Source organism: Camelina sativa, chromosome 10 (genome assembly GCF_000633955.1).
Source record: "Camelina sativa cultivar DH55 chromosome 10, Cs, whole genome shotgun sequence".
NCBI classification, from domain to species: domain Eukaryota; kingdom Viridiplantae; phylum Streptophyta; class Magnoliopsida; order Brassicales; family Brassicaceae; genus Camelina; species Camelina sativa.
The window spans coordinates 23,865,020-23,890,239 of NC_025694.1; the positions used below are offsets into that span (position 1 = coordinate 23,865,020).

Genomic DNA, 25,220 nt, shown 5'->3' on the forward strand with positions numbered 1-25,220 from the left:
TATATATATATATATATATATATTTTTTTTTATTTTATAGAATTGTAGCTCCAGTTGATAATATGTCTTATGAGATATGCTACATCACATATCATTTTTGTAACGGCTTGCATACCATATTTTTTTATATTTTGTGACCATTGATTTTATATTTTTAGATGGATTGTTTTTTCAAGATTCTTTTTCATAGTTTACCCAAAACAATGTGACCCTTTCAATATCTTCATTTTAGATAAAAAAAATTTAAGTTAAATTGCGTAATTAATCTTTTATTTTTCTTTAAGTGATCCTTCAATTTTATTTTATGTTTAGAATTTTATAAATACAGTTACATAAATCGTTTTTTACTTCACTATGCATTTTTTTTTTGGACAAACCGAAGCTTCCATTCAATCAAATAGAAACATTATAGAAGGAGGGAAACAAATCCCAAATGTTTAAAAAGTTACAAACAAAGGCTTTTCCCAAAACCATAAGCAAAGAAACATATAAAATCAAGCAAAAGTCCGAGAGAACTATGAAACAAACACTAAGAAGCGGCTTGAGACATGTGAGATCACGGTTGCTAGACTGATCAACATCGAAAAATTCAACAGAAGACAAAGTGTTCACGATCTTAAGACATTGTGACGTTGGTAGAGGAATCAGAGCCATGGGTCTCACCGGAGCGAGGAGCACTAGCAGAAGCAATGCAATGACAGGGATTCGGTGGTTTGTAGCCCGGATGATTGTGATGGTGCTGAGAAAGGTTTGCTGAAGATCGTCGGATGTCAACATTGAGGTACAGGGCAATAGACCATAGAGCAGCAGAACTTCCCAAATAACAAAAGCAAAGGAGGCAAAGACCAAATTGAGCCATGAGGATATGTCAAACTGTAGCAGTATAGTTGGGTTCTCTCTCATGTGGCGCCCTTTTCCAAAGAGATCAAGAAATCCACACAAAGCATACAACCGATTTGACAATGAAAGATGTGAAAGAGGCTTGGTCTGTTGGGTTGTTGTTAACACCAAACTGGTGCGGTGTATGGGATGATGTTGAGAACTAGAAACGCTAGTTAACATAGGGATAAAAGGGGTTTGGTTCTTCCAGTTAACAAACAAAGTCACAACCTGAGCGAGAACCAGGGATCTACCATACACTTTGTTACTACAAACCATTCTAGGTAAGTGGATTCTCAGATGCAGTCTTCGGACACCGAGTTCAACCAACGAACAAAAGAAATGTTTACTAGATAACATAAGGATAGATAGAGTAGACCTGGGATTTCGGAGATCGGGCAAGACCAATTGGGATGCCTAGCAATCCAAGTTCAAGTCCTGAGCTCATCCGCAGAGATCCAATAGACTTTGGGGATGGCCATGGGAGTTGACATCGGTCTGCCAATCTCATAGTGTGACAGATCTTAGAGACGGGAGTCCAAAAATGGAGACAATTCGCAACACTGGAAGATTCCTCGCCAAACATCGACACATGTGCCGTTGAGGAAGAGGAGACTTCAATGGCGGAGCACAATCCGGATTGGGGGAAAGAGAAGCACAAAGACTTTGGTACCATCGACGATAAGGCTGGACGAGAATAAATGAGGATGGGGTTCGCCGGACTCCAGATCCTTTTGTAGGGGCACAAGATCAGGCCTTCGTCTAGCTCTAGGGTGGGTGTCGAGGTTTGGTCGGGGAACAAAAGAAGACAACAAAAGGGGAACAAAAGGGCGAGAATAAATGAGGATGGGGTCCGTCGGACTCCAGATCCTTTTGTAGGGGCACAAGATCAGGCCTTCATCTAGCTATAGGGTGGGTGTCGAGGTTTGGTCGGAGAACAAAAGAAGACAACAAAAGGGGAAAAAAGCTTGAAAGATGAAACTAAGGGAATAAAGGAAGTAGGAAAGGAGTGGAGAGATTGAGAGATCCCGACGCCGGCGAGCCGGAGCTCTACCGACGTTGGAGGAAGGTGGTGATAACGGCGCCTCGATTATAGTGTCTGAGAGAAAAAATAGGGCGAACTCACTCTATTTGTTACTTCACTATGCATTATAATCTTACTTTCATTCTAAAACTCAATAATTCATTCTAAATTTTTGAATATGATCATTGTTTGGTTAAAATGTGCATAATAACATTATAACTAAAACAAATTTATAGTATTATTTTTACTATTTTAAAATTTTCATTTATGTTACTTAATTCATTTTTATATAGTTACTTTTTATTATTATTTACTAAGCTATTTTTACTATTTTAAAATTTAATTAATTTTACTTATTTTTTTACTATTATTAATTATAAGTAATAAATATGCAATGAATGATATTNAACCAGGGATCTACCATACACTTTGTTACTACAAACCATTCTAGGTAAGTGGATTCTCAGATGCAGTCTTCGGACACCGAGTTCAACCAACGAACAAAAGAAATGTTTACTAGATAACATAAGGATAGATAGAGTAGACCTGGGATTTCGGAGATCGGGCAAGACCAATTGGGATGCCTAGCAATCCAAGTTCAAGTCCTGAGCTCATCCGCAGAGATCCAATAGACTTTGGGGATGGCCATGGGAGTTGACATCGGTCTGCCAATCTCATAGTGTGACAGATCTTAGAGACGGGAGTCCAAAAATGGAGACAATTCGCAACACTGGAAGATTCCTCGCCAAACATCGACACATGTGCCGTTGAGGAAGAGGAGACTTCAATGGCGGAGCACAATCCGGATTGGGGGAAAGAGAAGCACAAAGACTTTGGTACCATCGACGATAAGGCTGGACGAGAATAAATGAGGATGGGGTTCGCCGGACTCCAGATCCTTTTGTAGGGGCACAAGATCAGGCCTTCGTCTAGCTCTAGGGTGGGTGTCGAGGTTTGGTCGGGGAACAAAAGAAGACAACAAAAGGGGAACAAAAGGGCGAGAATAAATGAGGATGGGGTCCGTCGGACTCCAGATCCTTTTGTAGGGGCACAAGATCAGGCCTTCATCTAGCTATAGGGTGGGTGTCGAGGTTTGGTCGGAGAACAAAAGAAGACAACAAAAGGGGAAAAAAGCTTGAAAGATGAAACTAAGGGAATAAAGGAAGTAGGAAAGGAGTGGAGAGATTGAGAGATCCCGACGCCGGCGAGCCGGAGCTCTACCGACGTTGGAGGAAGGTGGTGATAACGGCGCCTCGATTATAGTGTCTGAGAGAAAAAATAGGGCGAACTCACTCTATTTGTTACTTCACTATGCATTATAATCTTACTTTCATTCTAAAACTCAATAATTCATTCTAAATTTTTGAATATGATCATTGTTTGGTTAAAATGTGCATAATAACATTATAACTAAAACAAATTTATAGTATTATTTTTACTATTTTAAAATTTTCATTTATGTTACTTAATTCATTTTTATATAGTTACTTTTTATTATTATTTACTAAGCTATTTTTACTATTTTAAAATTTAATTAATTTTACTTATTTTTTTACTATTATTAATTATAAGTAATAAATATGCAATGAATGATATTTAAAATAATATTTTTAATAAAAAGAAATATATATATAGCATTACTTAGGTGGATACCGATTTGTATGACATAAAAAAATAAAAAATTAATTTATATATATAAATATATGTCGTGCAATTTCCCGTAAATAAAGAATAAATATTACAAAACCTCAACTATTTTTTAACAAAAGTCTAGCAAGTGATTATGAAGTTTAATTTAATATTTAAGAAGTTTCTTTCTCGGAATTTGATAACCATTATAGAACTTCCAATCCTTGTCCATTTTTAACATGGTTTTGTTTAAATTTAGGAGTCAAATATCTTAATGATTGTTTTTTAGTCTATTGTCCACAATAGAATCAAACTGTCTAAATATAATGATGACTACCAAACTGTCTCTTTGTCTGTGGTGATCTGTACAATTTTTCATTATCTCATTACTTATTTGAATAGTTATTTTTCTAAACATAGGAGGATTCCATAAGTTTCGATATATTCATGATACATAACTTATAAGTGACACTTGTTTGTTATTACAAATCTATTGCTATTCCATTTTTATATTTTACAAATGAAATATCTGAATCAAAAATAAACAAAAGTCAGATCTCATAAGTCACAACACATAGTTAAATGTGCTTAAATACTTTTTTTATAATGGTTGCGAGTATTCTTCTAAAAATTCGTTGTCAAAGGGAAAAACTTAATTTTCACAACTTTGCATACACTTTCTAAACCTATATAATTTGTGTCATGTCATAGCAAAGCGTGTGGATTTTTGTGTTAGTTATATAAGATATGGTTATAGTTAGGTGAATAAAATCTTTTATTCATATATTTGCCACTGAAGATGTCCCTTGAGGCATACTTTATGCATAGAGAAGGCCGGTTTGGTTATCCTTTTGGGTATCAACCCACGTGGGTCGAAAAAGGCATAAAGATTTCACTTTTTTTGTTTTTGGTTATATATTGATTTGAAGTCTCCATAAATTTCAAACAACAACCATATACTGTGTCTTGTCCATTTTAAGAAAACAACGATTATTGAGTGTAAAAATATTTTTTTCTTTGATTAAAGAAATATTATTTAATTTTAAACTAATAACAATTCAAAACTTTAAATATTTTCAATAATTACTTCTTGAAGTTTATAAAACATCAATTTTTGTGAGACAAAAAAATATCTCAAAACATCAATTTTTATAAAACAGAAAAAGTATTTTCTTTTGCTTAAATCATTGCAATGTACAAAACTATATCCTTCAAATCACGCAACAACGATTTGAAGTCTCTATATATAAGTGTAAGGAAAATCTATTTGAATTATACGACATGTCATGTTAATTGTATACTCCATTATAATCATAATTTAAACTCGAGTATCTGTTATTATTAATCAATTCGGCTCCACGATTTTTGGAAAGATAATTTATAGAATTATGGCACAGTGTAATTATATAACTAACCAAAACATGGATGGAACCTCTAGGTCTATGGCATTCTTTAAGTTACTAGATCATGTTTTTTTTTTCTTTCTTTTCTAACTTACATTTATAGTTTGCTTATGACTTTGATTGGTAACGTTGTAGTATGGAGTATACCACTATACCAATCATATAAGTGATATTACGACCATTATTTTTATTTTTTAATAATGTTTTCTTTGCAATCAGAAGGATGATCTAAGACAAGAGAAGGGTGGGTATATGCCCCATACTCCTTTTTTTCCAAATAATTTTGATAAAAATTAATATTAGTGCATGAACTCCATGTCCAAAGGAATTTATACCCTATAGCCCTAGGGCCCTATAGTAGTAGAAATTATATACACATATCAAGCGATGTTCTAAAGAGACCAGTTCAATATTATAAAACTTAGAATTATGATGGAGCGTAAACATAACTAATTGTGGACTTGAAAGAAATAAAGAGAATAAAAAAATCTAAGTCTTCTAGCTGGTCAACAGACATATATGACGAGAGAGATACACACGCATGTCAATATATTTGATACGATTACCAAGAATTCAACTATGACTTGTTAATTAAACATACCATAAAATCTAAAACATATGACGGGGGAAAAAACATACTTATTCTTCTTTTATTTTTGGTTCACTAACATACGTATTCTAAAGATTTATAAGACTATGTCCACTCCAGCAGCTCTCTTAACTTACTCAAATATAAACAAATCATATTAGCTATTCTAAACTAATTAAAGCAACACATTTAGAACTTAAACAAAACTATGCTTCTACTAGAGTAACTCAAATAGGTTGCTGAATCATTACAATAATAATTTTTAAACAATTATTTCTTAATTAACAAATTTTAATATTCTAAAATGACATAACAATTATTTCAATTACTTATATTACATTAAAAAGAAAAAAAAATATTTTACATAATTTGGAAATGTTAAACATATATTACATAAACAAAAAAAAACGCTTGAGAGGTGTGGCAATCAGCGTAACCGTTTCCAATCTGTCCAGGGTGGTTCATGATGATAATTTGGTTACCTTGTTACAACAGCAGATCATCTGCTTGACACCAAGGTGAAAGCAAGGAGAGCGTGCTCACGGGTCTGACCATCCTTGGAGATACCAGCCTCAAAACCACCAGTGGTGGAGTCAATGACAAGGACAGCACAATCAGCCTGGGAAGTACCGGTAATCATGTTCTTGATGAAATCACGGTGACCAGGAGCATCAATGACTGTGCAATAGTACTTGGTGGTCTCGAACTTCCAAAGGGCAATGTCGATGGTGATACCACGCTCTCTTTCAGCAAAACCTGCAACAAACCTGCAACAATACTTTAAACTCTATGTGTTGGTTCTTTCCCATAGAGCTTACCTTGTCCTGTTTCTGCCATTTTCTTGAGAAAAGCCTGCAACAAAAATAGGAAGAAAAAGAACACAATCGAAACACAAGCTATAAGTACCAAACCAATCTCAAATCCAGATTAAACATTCTTCTTCTTCATTCCGACACAGAACTCATGCTTGATTATTTATGAACTCAATCAATTCTTATATAAAAATGCACCAACAATCGATCAATGTCTCTGCTGGTAGGATCCTTTACAAACCTAAACCAACAAAACAGAAACCACAATCGTAGGATCCTTTACAACCTAAACCAACAAAACAGAAACCACACTTATACATATACTAACCAACTATATATTGCTACATTATCCAAAGATCACTATCGAAGAACTCTCCTATGCAATTGATATGGAGCCAAATGGTTCTAGTTTTCAAAACTGGAGTCTTACAAACTTATGAGTGAAAGGAGAAGGCATCAAGATGATTACCTCCATAGCAAGAGCACTGAACAGAAGCAAAGTTGCCAAAAGCTGCAGAGAAATCAGGACACTATCATTCCAGTTGACTTTCAAATACTTTCTATACCCATTGTAATATAATAAGGACATCTGCAAAATACAAATATAACAAGCCAACAACGTCAGGTACTATCTGAAAAACAAGAAACAAATATGTTGAAAGAGCAAAGCAAAATGGTGATAAGGAAGCTACAAACAGAATGAGGTCTGACCAGATTAGTGCACAACGGTTTCGTTGTTATGTCTAAATAGTAATAATCATAAGGAAGAAAAAAAAACACAGACATTCAAATCCTAAACAATTCCATATAAAACAAGTTGAATGAATATGTAACAATAACAACACAACAAACACAATTAGCTTTTGTTACCTTTTAAATTTTGATCATTATCTCAGGAGAAGAGAGCCCTTACGTACACCTTCAAGAAGCACGATTGAAGTTAACAAGAGTTAGTACCCGTTCACCTTTTTCCAGGCTCCATACGTACACCTTCAAGAAGCTCCTGCGAAATACTTTAATCATTCGCAACAAAACAGCAAACAAACCTGTTGGATCGACATCTTTGGCGAGCTTAATTGCATCCGATGTGGCTATTATGTCTTGGTTAGCAGGGGATATAGCTAATATGATACAATTGGGCTGGAAACAAACAGAACTAAACAATTTAGAACCAGAAGATGCATCCAACGATTATAAACAGAAAGCATAATATAGCTGCAGAAACAATACATCTCCTTAAAACCAAAGCTCCTTGCTCAAAAATAAAGCTTCTTCCTCAAAACCAAAGCTTTTATTAACAAACACATAAGAAGAGAAGGTTTTAAAAATTCACAAACCAGATCCTCTAGGAAGAAAATCTCACACAACAAGAACCAACTTTAATTCAAAACCACCACTCGCTATGTTCCAAGCTCTAACCATGATTGAATCATGAAATTTCAGTGGTAAAAAAATCTGATCAGATCAAGCAAACACATTCTATTCCCTCCTTAATAAGATGCAAAAATCACGAAATCAACATCATTCCAAGAGCATGGGAACGCAAAGCACGGAGTGATAGACTTGGATTGAACAAAACGCAGAAAGGATTGATCGAATTCGTCAGATTGAGAAGTTAATCAGAGAGAGAGTGAGGAAAAAAACCTTGAGGGACGAAGAGGAGTCATGCGAAAGGAGTAGTCGCCTGAGAATGCATGAAACCGCCGCCGGCAAACTCGCCTCCGTCGTCCATCGATTCGCCGTTTCGTCGAGAGAGAGGAAAGAGAGAGATTCTGCAAAAGAAGAAAAGGAGAGAAAAAAAAACTGTCTTATATATTTTATAAAAATCCAATTAGAAATTGACACGTACCGTGTCTTCACAGTTCCTTCCGCTACTCTCTCCGCAGAGCAACGGTTCTACTAATTTGTGGGTCAATTCTTTTAATTTTTATTTTTTTTTAGGCTTAAAAGTGGTCTGAGTACCCCAAAAAAACTCCACTGGACATGCTCTAAAAGTACTTTTATTTTCTTTAAATAAATGTTTTTTTTGTACTCCACAAAGGGACTCAAATTAGATACGAATCATACGACAGGTAACACAAAATGTTATTTTACAAATCTAAAGCAGAGAGTACATGAGTGATATTAATGCAAGCACGTTATGCATTACTCTATGTAAAAATAAAATCATGTTTATTAAAAGAGATTATTTGGTACTGCTTGTTTAGTTGTTTAACTAGTCGAGCTTATATAGCATGGTTTAGTCTTGTGTAATTTAACTGTAATCATCATGTAGTTAGTAAGTTCTGAGTTTAGTTGTCAACATGAAAGATCAATTTCGATTGGAAAGGTTGATACACACTTTTTGGGACATTAGAGTTTGATATTTTAAACTTTTGACAATACTCGAAAATAATTCCAAACGTGAAACATAGATAACTCATAATAACACTAACGTCCGACGATGTCAACCACTTGACACAAGAACAAAGTTGATTAAGTAACGGTGCATATATATGAAATATATACAGAGTAAGGAACAATTATAACTATTTTTTTCATTGCACAATTAACTTAGAATGGATTAAGATTAAATATGGTTTGGAACACAAGGTTGATTCTCGGACAATTCCCAATAAATTTGCGATCATGTGATCCTATTCTTTTCTCGCTACAGGTTCATTCATATATATGATATTGTTTCTAACAAATTTGCCAGTAACTAGTCGGCCTTGGAATCTGCCAAAGTTGGTTATTCAGTTGAGTCTGGTTTAGTTTTTAGGGTTCTTCAATACCATAAAGTGCTTTTCTTTAATTGATGAAAACACCTAACTAATCCGTAAATTTTGCTCTGTTTTAGAAGTATTACTCCTAGTTCTGTGGCTTAGGATTTATCTTAGAGTAATTAGTTGTTTCGTAATTCATAAGTACTTTCCCAAGTTAGTGAATGATGTATGTAATTAGCATTTTCACTTTCATCTGGTGAATGAACAACGTCTAATTAGGATTCTTCAATACCATCATAAACTGCCCTTTTTTTTTTAATTGAAGGAAACACCACCAAATCCATGACTTTTTTTTTGGGTTCTTTTACTAGTTTTAATGATAATTACTAATTTCATTCGTGGGAATAAAATGTTTTACACGTTTTTTCTCCTTAAATTCATCTTTCTTTGTTTAGGTATCATTTTCTGACCGCTTGTATTAGAATTCTTGTTGATTTTTCCGGTGATTTTCACTCTTAGCCTTTGTAAAAGCCATTACATGTTGACATGTTGTTCAAAGGTTGGCGCCAAAGCTGGCTCTTAAATAAGTGTTCTTACAAAAAAAAAGACTAAAAAAATTATTAAAAAAATAAAATGTGAAGAATCGTTTCTAATAAGAAGAGAGTTTTGGTAATAAGAAACGCTTATCGTAACCAATGTAGTGGTTACGATAGATCCTTTGGCAAGCATATATAGCTAGCGTGCATCATGTTTGTCTTAAGACTCCTAACTAGGCACAGAGTGTGCAAAAAGCATATTACTTTTCTTGACCAGCGATAATATTTACTTGCAGGAAACAGTGGGCAGAGTTGTAACCTTTCCAGACCGGTGTGGTTGTTTGCAAATTTGACAACTCTAAGCAAGAGATGGAAGCGAGATAGATTTATCTCTACGTTAATTTATATCCCGATCTGGTGAGCTTACCTTCAGTATTTTTTGCTCCTTGGGTTTTGCTTTGTTTTACTTTTTAGATTGGTTCAAGTTGAAGTCAGTGCAGCGACAGAGTAGCTATTTTGTAGCTGAATCAGTTTAATTTGAGCTTGTAATTAGTTAGAGCTATACTTACCTTATAACTTGTTATTTTTGTTTAGTTAGGAGAGAATGATTATTCTTAGATGCATGTTTTGTTAGTTTTGCCAACGAGATAAGAGTGAGATATATTCATCATATATATTAGTTTCTGCTCCCTTTTGAGTTACAAAGGGGTTTGCTTAGTTTCTGTTTGGGAATTTGGGTATTTGTTTAGTATGTATTTTCTTTTCTACCCTCTCTAAGTCGAGAATTGAAGTTCTGATTTTTAATGGCTATGAGAACTTTATATCAAAAATGCTATACCAATTTCATAATTTAAAAATGCAGAGTTCTAAATGAGATTTTAAGAAATAGATGGAGACAGTGACTTGCAAGAGGAGTTTGCTTGCAGAGTCATATTGGTTTGTGCTGTCACATAGACGATGCACATACTTTTAAAATCAAAGAACAGGTGTTCCTCTCTTCCAGGTATTCTAGGTATCCTTTTTTTCCCTGATACTTGTGAGGTTTTTCACTTATTGTTTTCAAAAAAAAATATTCTTAAGAACCCTTCATGGGTTATACCATTCGAGAATGCTTTTCTTAACAAGTTCCTATAGATTCTTAAACATAAGTACTTCCCAAGTTAGTGAATGATGTATGTAATTAGCATTTTCACTTTCATCTGGTGAACAACTTCTCAGGATTCTTCAATTCCATAAACTGCCTTTTTTTTTTTAATTAGAGAAGATAAAAGATAATTTCCTATTTCTTTAAGAAGAAGGAAATTGTCAGTTCCTATTTGTTTTAGAACAGGAAAAAAGCCTGTTGTATGGCTCATCCTATTTAGTATAAAAATAGGGCAGAGGCAGAGATTCATAGTTTGAGAAGAACTAGCTTAGAGATAGATTCATTCAAAGAGGGCTAAAGGGTTTGGGAGAGGTTCTAGATCAGGTTTGGAGAGGTTCTAGACTTGTAAACGTATTTTCTATTTATCAAAAGGTTGTTTTGAGAAAATCCCTGAGTTACTTGTCAACTCATACCAGAAAATAAGCCGTCGCTGTTTTCATCTTCTCCATGGGCGCCCATGCTCAAATCATCATCATCATCCGGTAAGGGAAAGCCGGATGATGATGATTTGGAGACCAAACCGGTTCTCAAGAAACAAAAGGAAAATTCCGACGAGAAGGTAACCTAATTAAATGGTCCTCTGGTTCTTTGAGAACAATCTTGTTTTACACTGTCTTCTAATATGGCTACTACTCATGTATGTATGTAACAGGAGGAGACATTAACGGAAGGAGGACTTGTTGATCCTAGTCTCCAGCACAAGTCTGATGATCAGGAGGCTAATTTATTTGGTTAGTTACATTACGTTTTGTGTGGCTCTGAGCTCCTATCTAAATGTTTTATACTTGGCTGAAGCTCTTCTTTTTAGGTGAGCGAATCCTGGAAGGTGATTTGGAGACCAAACCCATTGCTGAAGGAAACATCCGAGGAGAAGGTAACTTAAGATGGTCTCGGATTCCTCTTGTGATCTTTGAGAACAATATATCTTTTTTTAGACCGTCTTCTAATGACTACTCATGTATGTAACAGGAGGAGGAGGCACTAACGGAAGGACTTGCTGATAGTCGCCAGAACAAGTATGATGATCAGGAGGCTAATTCAATTCAGGAAGTTGCCATAAGAAAAACAAAGACGCTCTTCGTTGGGCATCTTACTCCCCAAACTAAAACATCACATCTGTAAGTATCTCCTTTAATTTTCTCTTTCGTTCTTGGAGCAAGTTCTTTCATGACTAATAAATTTTTTTTAATTAACCTCCATGTTTAAAGCATCAATTTCTTCAAAGATGTTGGACAAGTTGTTCAGATTCGACGTATTGTTAACAAGAAGGGCAAGCCTGTGGGTTGGGGCTTTGTTGAGTTTGCTTCTGCTAACGAGGCAGAGAAGGTGAGAGTAGTTTTTATAGCTAGTAGTCAATTTGAAAAGTAATGTATGGAAAAATAGACAAGTAGGCTATTTGAAAGTATGATTGCTGACTAAATTAATCTTTTATACTTGTGTAGGCGTTGCAAACTAAGAATGGTGAATATTTCCAGGGTCGCAATATTTTTCTTGACGTTGCTAAGCCTAAGATGAATCCATTATCTCCACCCAAGTAAATTAATTTCACACGTTGTTATACTTACTGCTAGAGTTTTAATACCATAACAGAAGACTAACACAAGAGTTTTTTTAATATATTTTAGGTATGAAGACAACCTTCTACGAGAACCTAATCTGAAGCAACAGGAGGAAAAATCCAACATGATCAGATTCTGCGGTAAGAAGACCACCTTCTCTTATGACGACGACTGATAGAAGAAGATGAAACTCTTTGGTGTTTTTAACTTTCAATACATTGTAACTTGTTTATCTTACTTCGGTTTTTCTTATGTTCTAGTTGAGTTTGTCTAAACGTACGTTAAATTATGCTTAATTTTGGATTGTTTGATAATTGGAATTAACTGTTTATCATGCCTTCATTTACCTAAGTACGAGCCGTATATGATTTGAACTGGTTTGGCTGACAAAACTACGCATAATCTTCCGAGTGACACAAATATACATTTCTCATTTTTAGTCTCAACTTAATTCAGTCTTTCTTCATATCTTTCACCAAAGTGAAAAAGAGTAACACTCAAGACCGAGACATTAGCTTGACGATCACCATTGTACATACATATACTTCAAACTTACCATGAAAAATAGAGGAGATTTCGGGAATCATGAATCATCCTATTTATGTTTACATGTTTATATATATTTACAGTTTTTAAAACTATTCTTGTTTTTATTTTCTATTAAGAACTGATTTAATATATGTAAAGTATACACTATGCCCATCAAAGGTATGTCCTCCGTATAGGAAAAGAAGTATTTCATGTCGACTTTGTATGCTTGGTTCATAGACTCATACTAAATAGTGCATACTAATATTTTAGTATGCTAAAATCCATACTAAAGTATATCAATATATGTTTTATTGGGCCAGAGTTAGTTTGGAATATAACAAATAATTGTGTGAATGGTAGAAAAGTAACAAATTAGTTCGATTTTAATCCGGTCCGGAGCATACCAACAAATCATTGTAGGTCTTTTTGTAGTGTGTGTGACTCTCCATCAGAATAAGGAGTTGATCGTGATAGCCCTCGAGTTTTGAAGATCTAGCTAGGCCGGCTTTCTCCATCAATTTGGCCGAGCTTTTTATCATTAAGATGTAAAATTTACTTAATCTTATGATCCACATTCTTCTATTCTTTTTACTTCCGTAGACTGATACCATTTATGCTTCGTCCACCAACTATATAAAATAGTCACAAACTGATGACAACATCATATATTTTGTAATTCGATCTTCCACGTGGTAGTAAGACTTGCAAGACAACATTCATAATATCATGCTAAGTCTTGTACGTTTCCAATTCACAACCAATTGATTATAAATAGACTAACACTTGCAATCGTCAATATACTACTATACTATATCCTACTACAGTCTCTGACGTGTGATTGATTCCTAACAAAGTGATATTTGGTGAGATTCAGGAGTTTTAAATTTCACTCACACCATTTTCTATTGGAGAAGTACATAAGAATACTAAAATTGGTTTGACCAGTCGTACCAAGTGGAACCACCATGATCCACGTATGGATCCTATTCCAAAATTAGGTTTGGTTTAAAACCAAAGAAAATAAAAACACTCAAGAACCATAGAAGAAACAGCACCTGTATTCACTTTTCTATGCTTTTTAATTCCTTTTTCCCTTTAATTTAATGTCCGATTACTACTTTGATAATAATATAATGGTATTGTGATTCTTTAACTGTCGCTTAGTGTCGACATCAAAATAAAGAAACCTTAGTGATCACTAATTACTACTACATGATGCATGTCGTTTTCTGTTAACCTTCTTTTCTCGTGCTTCCTTCACCCAATACGAGGAGGAAGGTGTTGGCTCATGCGTTAAACAGCACAAAAACCGATCACCAGGAACACAACAACAATATTTTTATACCAGCAGAAGAAACTGAAACAAATTAAATTACAGAAAAAAAATTAATCTTATTTACGTCTTTATCGATCTTTCGTAAAAGATGTTTATTTTAAAATTGAATGGTAAGTAAGTGGTAACAGAACCCAAAACAAAATTTTAATAAATGACAAAAGCGATAACAATAGAAAAATACTTCCTTTGTTATGAGATTTTCTAGACTTTTTCTTTGTTAATTTTTGTAAGTATGCATAATTTATGTTTGTTTAGTATATTATAATCTAATTGGTTAAAAAATATTAAATTTTTAATAAAAATAAGAATACATTTATAATTCCTTAAATTTTGTTCTTCTGACTAAAAGATCTTATAAAATGGGACAAAGTGAGTATTAAAATACAACTGTTTTTAAGATGATCTTTTAAAATTGTATTTTTAAAAAATAAGATTTAAATTTTAATGTATTTTATATTGTTATATGATTAACATTTTTGCAGATTTTTTTAAGGACTAATCAAACTGTGTATTAAATGACGTTTTGGTTTAAAAATAAACATACATTAATCTTTAAAAAAAAATATAAAAAAAGGAAGAAGTATTAAAGAGAATTTTTGAGAATTGTGCTCTTTTTCAAGATTACCTTCTTCATATATATATTTTCAAAAATTACTTTCTTATTAAACTTAAAATTTTATGAGGTTTAATAGAGTCTATAAGGTAACTACTACTATGAAACTAAATCCAAATATCTAATAAAATTTTGATATAATTTTTAATTTATATATATATAATTTTTATAATTATATTAAAGTAGTTTGTATATGATTTTGTAAATTTACATGTATATTTAGATAAATATAGTTTTTGGTGTCTTTTCTACTAAGAAAGTTTCAAAGAAAAAATATTTTTTTTAAGTGATTTTGAAAAAATGTTATATTTTTAAAATACTCCATATATGAAATCATTTTTAATTATTTTTACTAATGTTTTTGTGATTAGTAATTGGTAAAGTGATATAGTATTTTATATTACAGGGGACAAAATTATATAGTTTTTTTTTGGTTTAAGGGTTTATGGACGGTTTCTTAACCGTCAAATCCCAAGTGTGTGACCTCTCTCTCTTTCTCGCTCGAATCTTTCGTGTGTTTGCTGTTCAAATTTGTAAATTTTAAATTGTAAAAAAAAAAGGAAGAAAAAATCTCGAAATCCTCGGAGGACTAAAGAAGATAACTTGTTATGCTTCTTGTCGTGTCTCTCACCGTTTGAACTTGTCATTCTCTCTCTCTCTTCCTCACAAAAAAAAAAAAAAATCTCTGCTTTACCTTTTGTTATTCAATTTTAGATTCTAGGGATTCATTCATTCATAAATGCGACATTTTTGAGTGATGGGTCTGTGTTGTTGAATTCGAAGAGAAAGATATATATATATATATTTGTAATGGAGCCTCCAACGGGAATCTTGGCTTCTCTATGGCAATTTATACTCTTCATTCCTTATTTCACTGGGTTACTCCTCCTTGGTGTCATTAAAGGTAACTTAATTTCTCCTCCTTCTTCTGTCGATACTTACACTCACTCACATTTTTTTTTTGTTTTTCTAATCAAAAGTTTCAGACTTTGAATTCGATTGTGGGGATATAACATTAACTCTTATCGATGTTGACTTAATTTAAGATTTGCTTGATTTGTGTTAGGGATTTTTGTAGGGTTTGTTTCATTTATTTCTTCAACTGCTTCCATACCCAATTTAGGGTTCTTCAATACCGTAAAGTTCCCTTTTCTAATTCTAAGGAAACACCTAAATCCATAAACTTTGTTCTGTTTTAGAGATCTTGCTCACTAGTTCAGTGGCTTATGGATGGTTCATCTTAGAGTAATTTAATTCATTTATCCATTCATCTGGTTGTATCAGTCATTGAGTGCCTTCTTTGTTTACTTAGGTGTCGTTTTCTGCCCGGTTATATGCCTTATTGTGGCCATTGGAAACTCTGCAATCATCTTAGGCCTTTTACCAGTGCACGCTATTTGGACTCCATATTCCACAGTGAGGTACTCTATCTTTGCTGAAACAATCTTTGTCCTCCTACAAATAATACATTTCTTTCAATGTTTGAAGCGTTTTTGTTTTATATCAGTGCTAAACAGTTAGGACCTATCTTGAAGCTCTTTCTGTGTTTATGCCTTCCTCTCGGTGTCGTTCTCTGGCTTGTGGTTAGTATCATTGGAAGTATCCTCGGAGGTGCTATCTATGGATTTCTTTCTCCAATATTTGCCACTTTCGATGCTGTTGGCGTAGGGAAGTCTAATCCCCTTTTCCATTGCTTTTATGTAAGTTTTTTTTTTCTTCTTCTCCATTTCTTGTTTTGTATGTTATTACAGATTAGACCTCAACACATAAAATTGTCTGTTTTAACAATCTAGGATGGGACTTGGAGCACTGTTCAAGGCAGTTTCACCGTTGTCTGCGATTTTAGAGATGTTTGCTTTCACTCCTACTTTTCGTTTATGGATGATCTTAGAACATCTAGCGCGGATCGTCACTATTATGAAATAAGGTTTTACAGAACTCTTTATGAAATTCAGTAATTTGCGATTACACAACAGTGGTTTCTTACAGTTTGCACTTATATTACTCCCCAGGTTACTTCAAATCCCAGGCGCTGTGATTGCTGCGGTTCTTGGAATTCTTGTTGATTTCCCAGTGATATCACTCGTAGCCTTTTGTAAAAGCCCTTACATGTTGTTCAAAGGTTGGCGCCGTTTGTTTCACGATCTCATTGGACGTGAAGGTCCTTTCTTGGAAACAATGTGTGTCCCAATCGCAGGCCTTGTGATCTTACTCTGGCCTTTAGCTGTTGTTGGTGCGGTTTCAGGATCTGTGGTCTCTAGTGTCTTCCTTGGTGCCTACGCCGGTGTAGTCTCATATCAGGTTATTTTAAAATAACTTACTGATTTAAGACAAGTGTGAATCTTGATGATATTGAATCCGTTCTCTCTTGTCACAACACAGGAGTCATCGTTCTTCTTCGGTCTCTGCTATGTTGTTGCTTCTGTTTCAATTTATGATGAGTATAGCAATGATGTTCTTGACATGCCAGAAGGTTCTTGCTTTCCCAGGTTTGTCTCCAATGGCTTATATATCAATCTTTCTCTCTCTTTGTTTTACGGAGATAACGTCAAAAAACCGCCCAAGTTTGTCTCCAATGGTCTGTACAGCAATCTTTATCTCTCTCTCTTTTTATTCCAAAAATGTGGTTTTTTGTTACAGGCCAAAATATCGAAGAAACGAAGAGGGGGCTAATACAGCATTACCTGGTGGTCTTTCAAGACCGAACTCTTTCAAGACAACTCCATCAAGAGGAGGATCAAACAGAGGCCCAATGATCGACCTGAAACCGCTTGATGTACTCAAAACAACTTATTCTTATATTCGATTACTTGTATTAAAATTTAAACTGAAACCTTTTTTGTTTTTGCAGCTTTTGGAGGCTCTATTTGTAGAATGTAGGCGGCACGGAGAGATTATGGTGCTGAAAGGGATTATAAACTCAAAAGACATTGAAGAAGCTAAATCTAGCAAAGGCAGTCAAGTGATTAGCTTTGGCTTACCTGCTTATTCTCTTCTTCACGAGCTGTTACGCTCTATCAAATCTAATTCCACTGGTTTACTACTCGGTATGTTGCAACGTTTCAACAGTTTTTGCTAGTACCCATTTGAATATAATCAAGAACCAAGCAAAACAGTTTCCTTAAGCATCTTTTGATTCACAAATTGGTTTTTTCTGTGTAGGTGACGGTGTTACGGAGATAACTTCAAAAAACCGCCCAAAAGACGCGTTTTTTGACTGGTTTCTGAATCCGTTTTTGATCCTCAAAGACCAGATCGAAGCAGCAAAGTTATCCGAAGAAGAAGAAGAGTATCTTGGGAAACTGGTATTGCTGTTTGGAGATTCAGAGAGACTTAAAAGCTCCATTGTTGAACCTGAATCTCCTCCGTTAACCGAACTCAGAAAAGCTGAACTTGACGCCTTTGCTCGCAGGTAAATAAAAACTCACAAATCTTGTTAACGGCTTTTTCTACTTCAGATTCTAAGGTAGTCTTTGTGTGTGTGGTTTTGGTTATAGGCTTCAAGGATTAACCAAATCAGTATCAAGGTATCCAACATTCAGAAGACATTTTGTGGAACTAGTCAAGAAACTATCAAATGAGCTAGACAAGAAACACAACCGATATGAAGGCGGTTCAAGATCAGTCCCACGTCCTGCGAAAACGGTTTCTAGGATTTTCAGCCAGAAATCGTTCAAGAAAAAGACAAGCAGCAATGGGTCAGATCAAGATTCACCAAACCGCGGGTTAAGAGACATTGATATTGTGTAAGTAAAAAAATGTTTGTGTGACAAGAATTAGATCGAAACTTCCGTCTGTTTTTTTTTTCTTTTAGCTCTGTAATGATAAATTTACACAGATTTCAGTGAATATGAAGAAGCTGTTTTCAATGATCTAACAAATGTTTATGACTCAGCTTTTGGCCTTTTGATGTGTTGTTGTTCTTCAGAAACAGCAGAACCGTTTCTTCTGCAATAAAAAGAAAATAGTTCATGTTTTCTAAAAACATAATGAACAAAGGCTGATTGTTTTTGTTTCTTACAAACTAGTCCTAAAATTTGTGACAATTGAGATTTTTACCGTAGGTTCATCTTGAGATTTATTGTTGTTGTCACGGCGTTGTGAGGTGGCACGACCACTTGCGTTTGTCTTTTTGTCGTCTCGAGCTTTAGCGAATATAACCGTGAATCCTTCCGCTGATGCTGGATCGTTCACATCCCATTCTCCAAATTTTGGTAATGGTCGATCTTGTTGCTGTCGTTGATTATTCTGCAACAATTTCTAACGAAATCAATGAAAACATTGAACGTGAAAGAATACAAAAATTGTGGAAAATGTGAAAGATCTTACCGATGATGCCATTCAAAGATTATGTAAAAAGATGCAAACAGAACATGAGATGATTCTTCAAACAACAAGAAAAACAATTGTTATCTTACGTTTAAAGAATTAAAATTTGATAACAGATTAACGTTTTCCTTAGGTTAAATATAGGTTTTACGTTTTGTAATTAACGTGTTTTTTTTTTTTAACACCTTCATTCTTTATTAATTTGAAACCGATAATACAAATGTATCAATGAGCGTACACAATGAAGCTCCACATACCATACAACCAAAATTTAAGTATAAACGAAACAAACGAAAAAGTGAAAAACACATTGCTTTCTGTTGTAGATAAGCCTTACAGGCTAATAGATTAAATAATCTGTTATTTTCCTTCATCGTTTTCGTTGTCAATCTGTTTTGATCTTCTTGTTGGGCTATCATTCCTGTTATGTAGCACCAAAACTTTTTCTGAAAATCAAAGGTTTGCGATCCATCAGTTACATCGCTAACCACACAAACAATTTTGGTTGTAAATCTTGCCCATGATAAATCTATAATCTTGACTCCTTTGTTGATATTCTTCAATGACCATAAATGAATGGTTTCGACAGATGGCTTCAATCTCAAAGACCACCTTGAAAGTATGTTCCATAAAATATAAGGATAAATCACCAACGAACACACCAAGCATTAAAACCATATTTCATTGTAAATTAACCCTATTCTATCTTCAGATCCACATAAAGCATCGCATCCCAAGAGACCAATCAATAGATCAAAGTTTGTTGAGCACCAATATGAAAAACCATCAACATCAAATTTTGTCTTGGCCTTTAGGAGTGAGAGTAAGAGGCCTTTAGAAGATGTTTAACGTGTTTTTATTGTTGAAACTTGAGAACACAAAAACACTTAACAAACAAACAAAAAAACAGGTTTGAGAAAATAGCTGAAACGACACGAATTGTTTGTCTTTTGTATAGAAACGGGACGCTTTTTCTTGTACCCTTTTTGTTATCGAATATCGAATCAAAACTCGCCACGTGTGCCTACGCTACACCTACACACTTCTCGAGTCCAACACGCGCGTTCAGAACATATCCATTAATGTGTGATTATTGCCGGTATCTATAAACGGTTCAGATTTGTCCAAGCTTTTAATCAACGGTGACGATGACGTAGTCGAAGCTAAGCCTCGCATTATTAATTATTAATTACAGGTTATTAACAAATTAATCATTCTTCTAACACTATTAAAACAAATAGTCTCAGCCATTTCACAAAAAAAAAATTTCATTTCATTTGAGCTTCTCCGAGAGTTTATGGCGTTCGGTTTGATCGGAAGAGTTGTTGGAACCAAACCGTCACGGTTATCCACGGCGGCGAGATTGATTCCGGCGCGATGGACATCAACACGATCAGAAGCACAATCGAAAGCTTCGTCTGGCGGCGGAGGAGCGAATCTGAAGACGTTTCAGATCTATCGATGGAATCCAGATAATCCAGGGAAGCCTGAGCTTCAAGATTACAAAATCGATCTCAAGGATTGTGGTCCGATGGTTCTAGACGCTTTGATTAAGATCAAGAACGAGATGGATCCGTCGCTCACTTTCCGTCGCTCTTGCCGTGAAGGTATTTGTGGTTCGTGTGCTATGAACATCGATGGATGCAATGGTCTAGCTTGTTTGACGAAGATTGAATCTGGATCTAAAGAGACGACGATTACTCCGTTGCCACATATGTTTGTGATTAAGGATTTGGTTGTGGATATGACGAATTTTTATAATCAGTATAAGAGTATTGAGCCGTGGTTGAAGAGGAAGACTCCAGCGTCTGTTCCTGGGAAAGAGATTTTACAGAGTAAGAAGGATAGAGCTAAGCTTGATGGGATGTATGAATGTATTCTCTGTGCTTGCTGTAGTACCTCTTGTCCTAGCTATTGGTGGAACCCTGAGTCTTACCTTGGCCCTGCTGCTTTGCTCCACGCCAACAGGTAAGACAAATTCTGGCTTTTCATAATTGATTCACTAATCAAAGTGTTCCCGGGGCATTTGCAGATTGATTATGTTGTGACTTGCTGGTAGTTTACATACGGTCAATTAGGTTCCTTTAGCGTCTTTAGTTATAGTTTAACTCTGAAGGAATTAGTTAAAGACTCATTGTGCTTCTCTAGGTGCTTGTAATGTGCTTTTGTGTATATTTTTGGTTTGAGCTATAAGACTTGGTAAATTGATTGCTGGTAGTTTACATTAAATCATTTAGGTAGTGTGGTTTAGCTCTTTGGTTCATTTAATTGGAGGAGGATCTCTGAAGGAAGGTGCTAACGACTATTTGTGCTTCTTTAAGTGTCTCTGATTGTTTTTGCTACTGCAACTGTAGTATAGTTTAGCTCATTGTTCAATTGAAATGGAGGAGACACCTTTAGACAAGGTGCAAAGGACTTTATGTGCTTCTTCAAATGTCTCTCTAGAAAACCGCAAGTTCAACTATCTGATTATATATGTGTCATGTATGCGTGAACATTTAGCTTGTTTTTGCTCTTTAGTTGTAACGTAGTTTAGCTCTTTGTTCAACTGAAATGGAGGAGATCTAACCGAAGGTGTTAATGAATTTTGGTCCTTCTTCAACTGTCACTGGAGAAAACCACAAATTCAACTATCTGACTGTATCTGTGTTAGTAGCTAAAAATTATGATCTTTCAAGGTATTGTAACGAGGTTCTTTCACATATGCAGGTGGATAAGCGATAGCCGAGATGAGTACACTAAGGAAAGGCTCGAAGCAATTAACGATGAATTCAAGCTGTATCGATGCCACACAATCTTGAACTGTGCTCGTGCCTGTCCAAAGGGATTGAACCCAGGAAAACAGATCACACACATCAAGCAGCTTCAGCAATCTGGTTGAACAACTAATCAATCACGCAGTACCAATCAGTAACTCATCTGCAGATGGCTTTTGATGCTAATAATAATCTGCAAGAAACACTGATTTTGGATTTATTCTTGTATTGCTGTTATATAAGAGCAGATGATTTTGTGGTACATCTTGCCGAAATTTATTGCCTAAAACAAGAAGCAATAAAACTCTGAAAGATATAATCTATAACCTCAGCATTTGCTTTAATACAAACGGTTTTTGAGTTTTGCTTTATTTGCGAATAGAGAGGGAACAAAATGTTTACATTTATCTCTAGGAACTTGAAAGGTAAATGATCTATTCTACAAACAGATTAGCTTTAAAGATAAAGTCTTTTCAGCAAAAAATGTGTTGAGCAAAAAGAGAGACTAGTGATCAGTTATCACGGGATAGAGCAAGAAACACTGTCGCTGATGCAATCTGAACTTTGAGATCGGCGATATCAATGTCGTGCCCACCTTCTACTAGTCCCCATTTGTCCACCTGCATGAAACGTGCGAGAAAGATTCGTTTAACAAAGTATGCCAAAGCAATAGATGTTAGCTGGTGAATGGCAAAAGGAAACCTGTAAATCTTCTTCAAGTCGAATCAATTTGATTGCATCATCGATCTGCATTTTCCCACAGAAAATGCCGAGGGCGATAACTATCGAGTGAGCTGATGCTTGGAGTGCATCAATGCTTGCAAGTTCACCATCATTTGTCTTCTTGAGCAGATCCTCTACTGCTTTCACTAGCTTGTCATCTTGTTTACCCCCGAAGATACTAGAATACACTTTCGGTTTGACCCCAAACTGTGATTCCACCCACTCAAGTAGAGGATCAATACTCTCTACCTGAATTTCTGCAAAAGACACAACTCAATAAGTGTAAAATCTAGGAGGCAGTGGAACTGAAGAGACAGTGTATTATATACCATGGACGTCACTAGTCAGATCATTATCTTCAGGCGCTCGGAAAAAGACGAGATCTTGATGTAGCTTTCTCGCTAGATGTTCGATGATCTTTGAACGCGTCAGAGGAACTCTTTCAAGCGCAGTACATGCTAGTCTCATGAGCGGCATTGTGAATGGTCTGATCCCTTCTGTTAGCTATACACATGATCATCGTGTTGATACCAAATCAGTCATTGCACAAGCATAAGTAGAATCACAAAAGAAACTGAACAGAGAAGGGCAAGTCTAGAGCTTTTACATCTCTCACTTCCACTAATCCAATTTTCAACCTATTAATCACTTCACAGAACTACGCCCAGAATCCGATCAAACATTAGGGACCTTTAAAAAACAGTAGATTGGATCTAAAAAAACAGAATATTCAAACCTATCGATCACATTAGCAGTCAAAATTACGAAACCTAGACATGGATCAAAACATCATGGACTCTAAAGAACACACTCGATTTGATTGATGTTCATGGATACAAACAACATCAAATTCTCAGCTTTATGTTGAATATACAATCAAACAGATCCAATCACACGGAATGTAGGTAAACTCCATCAAGATCAGAGCTTCAGAACACTATCAAATTTGCCACTAATCGAGTTTACTACCAATTGAACACATAAGAACTCAGATGGCAAAACCAAGAAACCGATCACGCTAACTAAAGAACATAATAGAAAGCTCTCAGCTTTAAGTTGAATGAACAACGAACAGACACAATCACAAGGATTCTAGCTAGATTCAATCAAACCCATTACTGACCACTAGCTTAAAGGAGTAGACTTTAGAAGCAAACCAGATCGAATTTTGTGAAATGTGGAACAAACCTGATACTCCCATTCAGCTGCAATGGCCTTAGCGAGAGCCAAAGAACGAAGTTTGAGAGGTCTTTTGGAAGGGGTTTTAAGTGTTCTGTAATCGAGCATCACAGTCCATCCATTCCCATCATCAGCTTCCCTCGTCGTCACTTTCTTGTAAAACCTCTTACCGACGATCGAACCGGTCATAAAAGACGTCGGCATCGTCACTGACTCCGAGTCGTTGTTCCGGCGAGTGTTGGGAGCTTTCACTAAGATGGGTTTCTCATTTTCTTTCTCGAACGTGAACGACGACGACGAAGATTCTGATGGCTGAGTATCGGAATCGGGTTGACGAGCGGCGGATGTCGTACAGAAGGATCGAACACGAACGGCCAGATTAGAAGAGTTTCTAACCGATTTAAAAGCTCTTCCGATTAACATCGCCGCCATTTAATTTCTACCCTCTCCGGTGACAAAAATGGACTTCTCTCTCACCTTGTAGCTTAGGGGTTCTAATCACAGATCCAAGCCCAAACGATGTCGTTTCGCACCCCAACTGATAAACCTCCAAAGAAAATTAGCGAATGTGTTTTTTTTTTTTGCTGAAAATTGTGACTTACTAAATACAAAACTAAGATACTGTCTATATGAATATTTGTAAATTGGTTCTAATCCAATTTTCTTTGTTTTTGATTTCCAACATCTAAAGTATTAGTTTATATTCCATCATCTTGGCATCTTGGATGATTTGAGTTTGGTTTACAAACATACCAGATGATCCAAAGGAAAGATGTCTATTGATGTACAGGTTTGTAAACTGCTAGAAAATGGCTTTAAGTCTTTAACTATCATTTGGTGTCTAAAAGATCAGTCGTTGATTGATCTGTAGTCTTTATTTTGTGTGGTTTCTATTACTATGATGATTCTATAGCTGAAGGCATTCACTTATAGAACAATGAGAAATCACACCAAAACACACTGCTAGTGCTAGCAGCTAGCCTCTAGTAGTATGTTGGGTTGATATAGTGTATATTCACAAAATGCATGAGATGATCATTTCAAAACACGTGCTGCTCTAGCCAGAGGACTGTGAAGTAAACAGGAGTAATTAGTTAAGTTGCAGCAAAACTCACAAGCCATCTGTCCTAAGTGAAACAAATGTTTAATTTCCAATGTAAATTTAGAATATAATATCTGACTTCCCTCCTTTCTATTGATTCTCAAAGATTTGTTCTTTTTTTTTTATATAAGAAAATGCAATCAAAGTTAGGGGATGCGTTGCTTTGCTTAATGCAAGTTTAGATTCTTTTTATATATATCGTGAGTTACAATTTTTGAGAATATGAAATTTAATGATATGTTACAATTATTGGAATTGTTTCTTGTTAAAAGTATTAGATTACGAACCGCCCGATGTGCGGGTTTAGAATTTTTTAAATAAAATAAAATTTAACAAAGGATATAAAGTAAATATTTTTAGTAAATAAAAAC

The 25,220-nt window shown here is 35.1% G+C and overlaps 6 protein-coding genes across 6 annotated transcripts; 3 read left to right on the plus strand and 3 right to left on the minus strand.

The window, feature by feature from the left end:
• LOC109126903 (elongation factor 1-alpha-like) lies at window positions 6,024–7,397 on the minus strand. The gene is made up of 5 exons (XM_019230810.1): window positions 7,383–7,397; window positions 6,903–6,968; window positions 6,806–6,847; window positions 6,343–6,376; window positions 6,024–6,280 (listed from the first exon to the last, which is right to left on the minus strand). The coding sequence occupies exons 1-5, from the start codon at window positions 7,395–7,397 to the stop codon at window positions 6,024–6,026; spliced, it is 414 nt and encodes a 137-aa protein (XP_019086355.1).
• LOC104720657 (nucleolin 2-like) lies at window positions 11,179–12,455 on the plus strand. The gene is made up of 7 exons (XM_019230811.1): window positions 11,179–11,280; window positions 11,374–11,439; window positions 11,530–11,595; window positions 11,691–11,839; window positions 11,930–12,047; window positions 12,164–12,255; window positions 12,347–12,455. The coding sequence occupies exons 1-7, from the start codon at window positions 11,179–11,181 to the stop codon at window positions 12,453–12,455; spliced, it is 702 nt and encodes a 233-aa protein (XP_019086356.1).
• LOC104719732 (uncharacterized membrane protein At3g27390-like) lies at window positions 15,293–18,652 on the plus strand. Its single transcript, XM_010437700.2, has 10 exons — window positions 15,293–15,664; window positions 16,073–16,181; window positions 16,268–16,460; window positions 16,554–16,687; window positions 16,773–17,061; window positions 17,143–17,249; window positions 17,401–17,536; window positions 17,612–17,807; window positions 17,923–18,172; window positions 18,258–18,652. Exons 1-10 carry the CDS (start codon window positions 15,571–15,573, stop codon window positions 18,508–18,510), a joined length of 1,761 nt encoding a protein of 586 aa, XP_010436002.1. The 5' UTR covers window positions 15,293–15,570; the 3' UTR covers window positions 18,511–18,652.
• Window positions 18,558–19,164, minus strand: LOC104719730 (RPM1-interacting protein 4). Its single transcript, XM_010437699.1, has 3 exons — window positions 19,090–19,164; window positions 18,820–19,008; window positions 18,558–18,708 (listed from the first exon to the last, which is right to left on the minus strand). Exons 1-3 carry the CDS (start codon window positions 19,099–19,101, stop codon window positions 18,685–18,687), a joined length of 225 nt encoding a protein of 74 aa, XP_010436001.1. The 5' UTR covers window positions 19,102–19,164; the 3' UTR covers window positions 18,558–18,684.
• LOC104719734 (succinate dehydrogenase [ubiquinone] iron-sulfur subunit 2, mitochondrial-like) lies at window positions 20,329–22,209 on the plus strand. Its single transcript, XM_010437703.2, has 2 exons — window positions 20,329–21,057; window positions 21,799–22,209. The coding sequence occupies exons 1-2, from the start codon at window positions 20,387–20,389 to the stop codon at window positions 21,968–21,970; spliced, it is 843 nt and encodes a 280-aa protein (XP_010436005.1). The 5' UTR covers window positions 20,329–20,386; the 3' UTR covers window positions 21,971–22,209.
• LOC104719733 (ATP synthase mitochondrial F1 complex assembly factor 2-like) lies at window positions 22,147–24,276 on the minus strand. The gene is made up of 4 exons (XM_010437701.2): window positions 23,757–24,276; window positions 22,898–23,072; window positions 22,548–22,825; window positions 22,147–22,465 (listed from the first exon to the last, which is right to left on the minus strand). Exons 1-4 carry the CDS (start codon window positions 24,177–24,179, stop codon window positions 22,358–22,360), a joined length of 984 nt encoding a protein of 327 aa, XP_010436003.1. The 5' UTR covers window positions 24,180–24,276; the 3' UTR covers window positions 22,147–22,357.

Excerpts from the sequence above, each read along its gene's own strand:
- LOC104719732 (XM_010437700.2), top strand. The coding sequence starts at position 15,571 with ATGGAGCCTCCAACGGGAATCTTGGCTTCTCTATGGCAATTTATACTC. Across the intron at positions 16,461-16,553 it reads CCCTTTTCCATTGCTTTTAT|GATGGGACTTGGAGCACTGT; the intron begins GTAAGTTTTTTT and ends TTAACAATCTAG. Across the intron at positions 18,173-18,257 it reads CTTGACGCCTTTGCTCGCAG|GCTTCAAGGATTAACCAAAT; the intron begins GTAAATAAAAAC and ends TTTTGGTTATAG.
- LOC104719730 (XM_010437699.1), bottom strand. Across the intron at positions 18,709-18,819 it reads AATCTCAAGATGAACCTACG|AAGAAACGGTTCTGCTGTTT; the intron begins GTAAAAATCTCA and ends TTTTTATTGCAG.
- LOC104719734 (XM_010437703.2), top strand. The coding sequence starts at position 20,387 with ATGGCGTTCGGTTTGATCGGAAGAGTTGTTGGAACCAAACCGTCACGG. Across the intron at positions 21,058-21,798 it reads GCTTTGCTCCACGCCAACAG|GTGGATAAGCGATAGCCGAG; the intron begins GTAAGACAAATT and ends TCACATATGCAG.
- LOC109126903 (XM_019230810.1), bottom strand. Across the intron at positions 6,848-6,902 it reads TCCTTATTATATTACAATGG|CTTTTGGCAACTTTGCTTCT; the intron begins GTATAGAAAGTA and ends ATTTCTCTGCAG. Across the intron at positions 6,377-6,805 it reads TCAGTGCTCTTGCTATGGAG|GCTTTTCTCAAGAAAATGGC; the intron begins GTAATCATCTTG and ends TTTTTGTTGCAG.
- LOC104719733 (XM_010437701.2), bottom strand. The coding sequence starts at position 24,179 with ATGGCGGCGATGTTAATCGGAAGAGCTTTTAAATCGGTTAGAAACTCT. Across the intron at positions 23,073-23,756 it reads CAGCTGAATGGGAGTATCAG|CTAACAGAAGGGATCAGACC; the intron begins GTTTGTTCCACA and ends TCATGTGTATAG. Across the intron at positions 22,826-22,897 it reads TCTGACTAGTGACGTCCATG|AAATTCAGGTAGAGAGTATT; the intron begins GTATATAATACA and ends TGTCTTTTGCAG.
- LOC104720657 (XM_019230811.1), top strand. The coding sequence starts at position 11,179 with ATGCTCAAATCATCATCATCATCCGGTAAGGGAAAGCCGGATGATGAT. Across the intron at positions 11,440-11,529 it reads ACAAGTCTGATGATCAGGAG|GTGAGCGAATCCTGGAAGGT; the intron begins GCTAATTTATTT and ends TCTTCTTTTTAG. Across the intron at positions 12,256-12,346 it reads AATCCATTATCTCCACCCAA|GTATGAAGACAACCTTCTAC; the intron begins GTAAATTAATTT and ends AATATATTTTAG.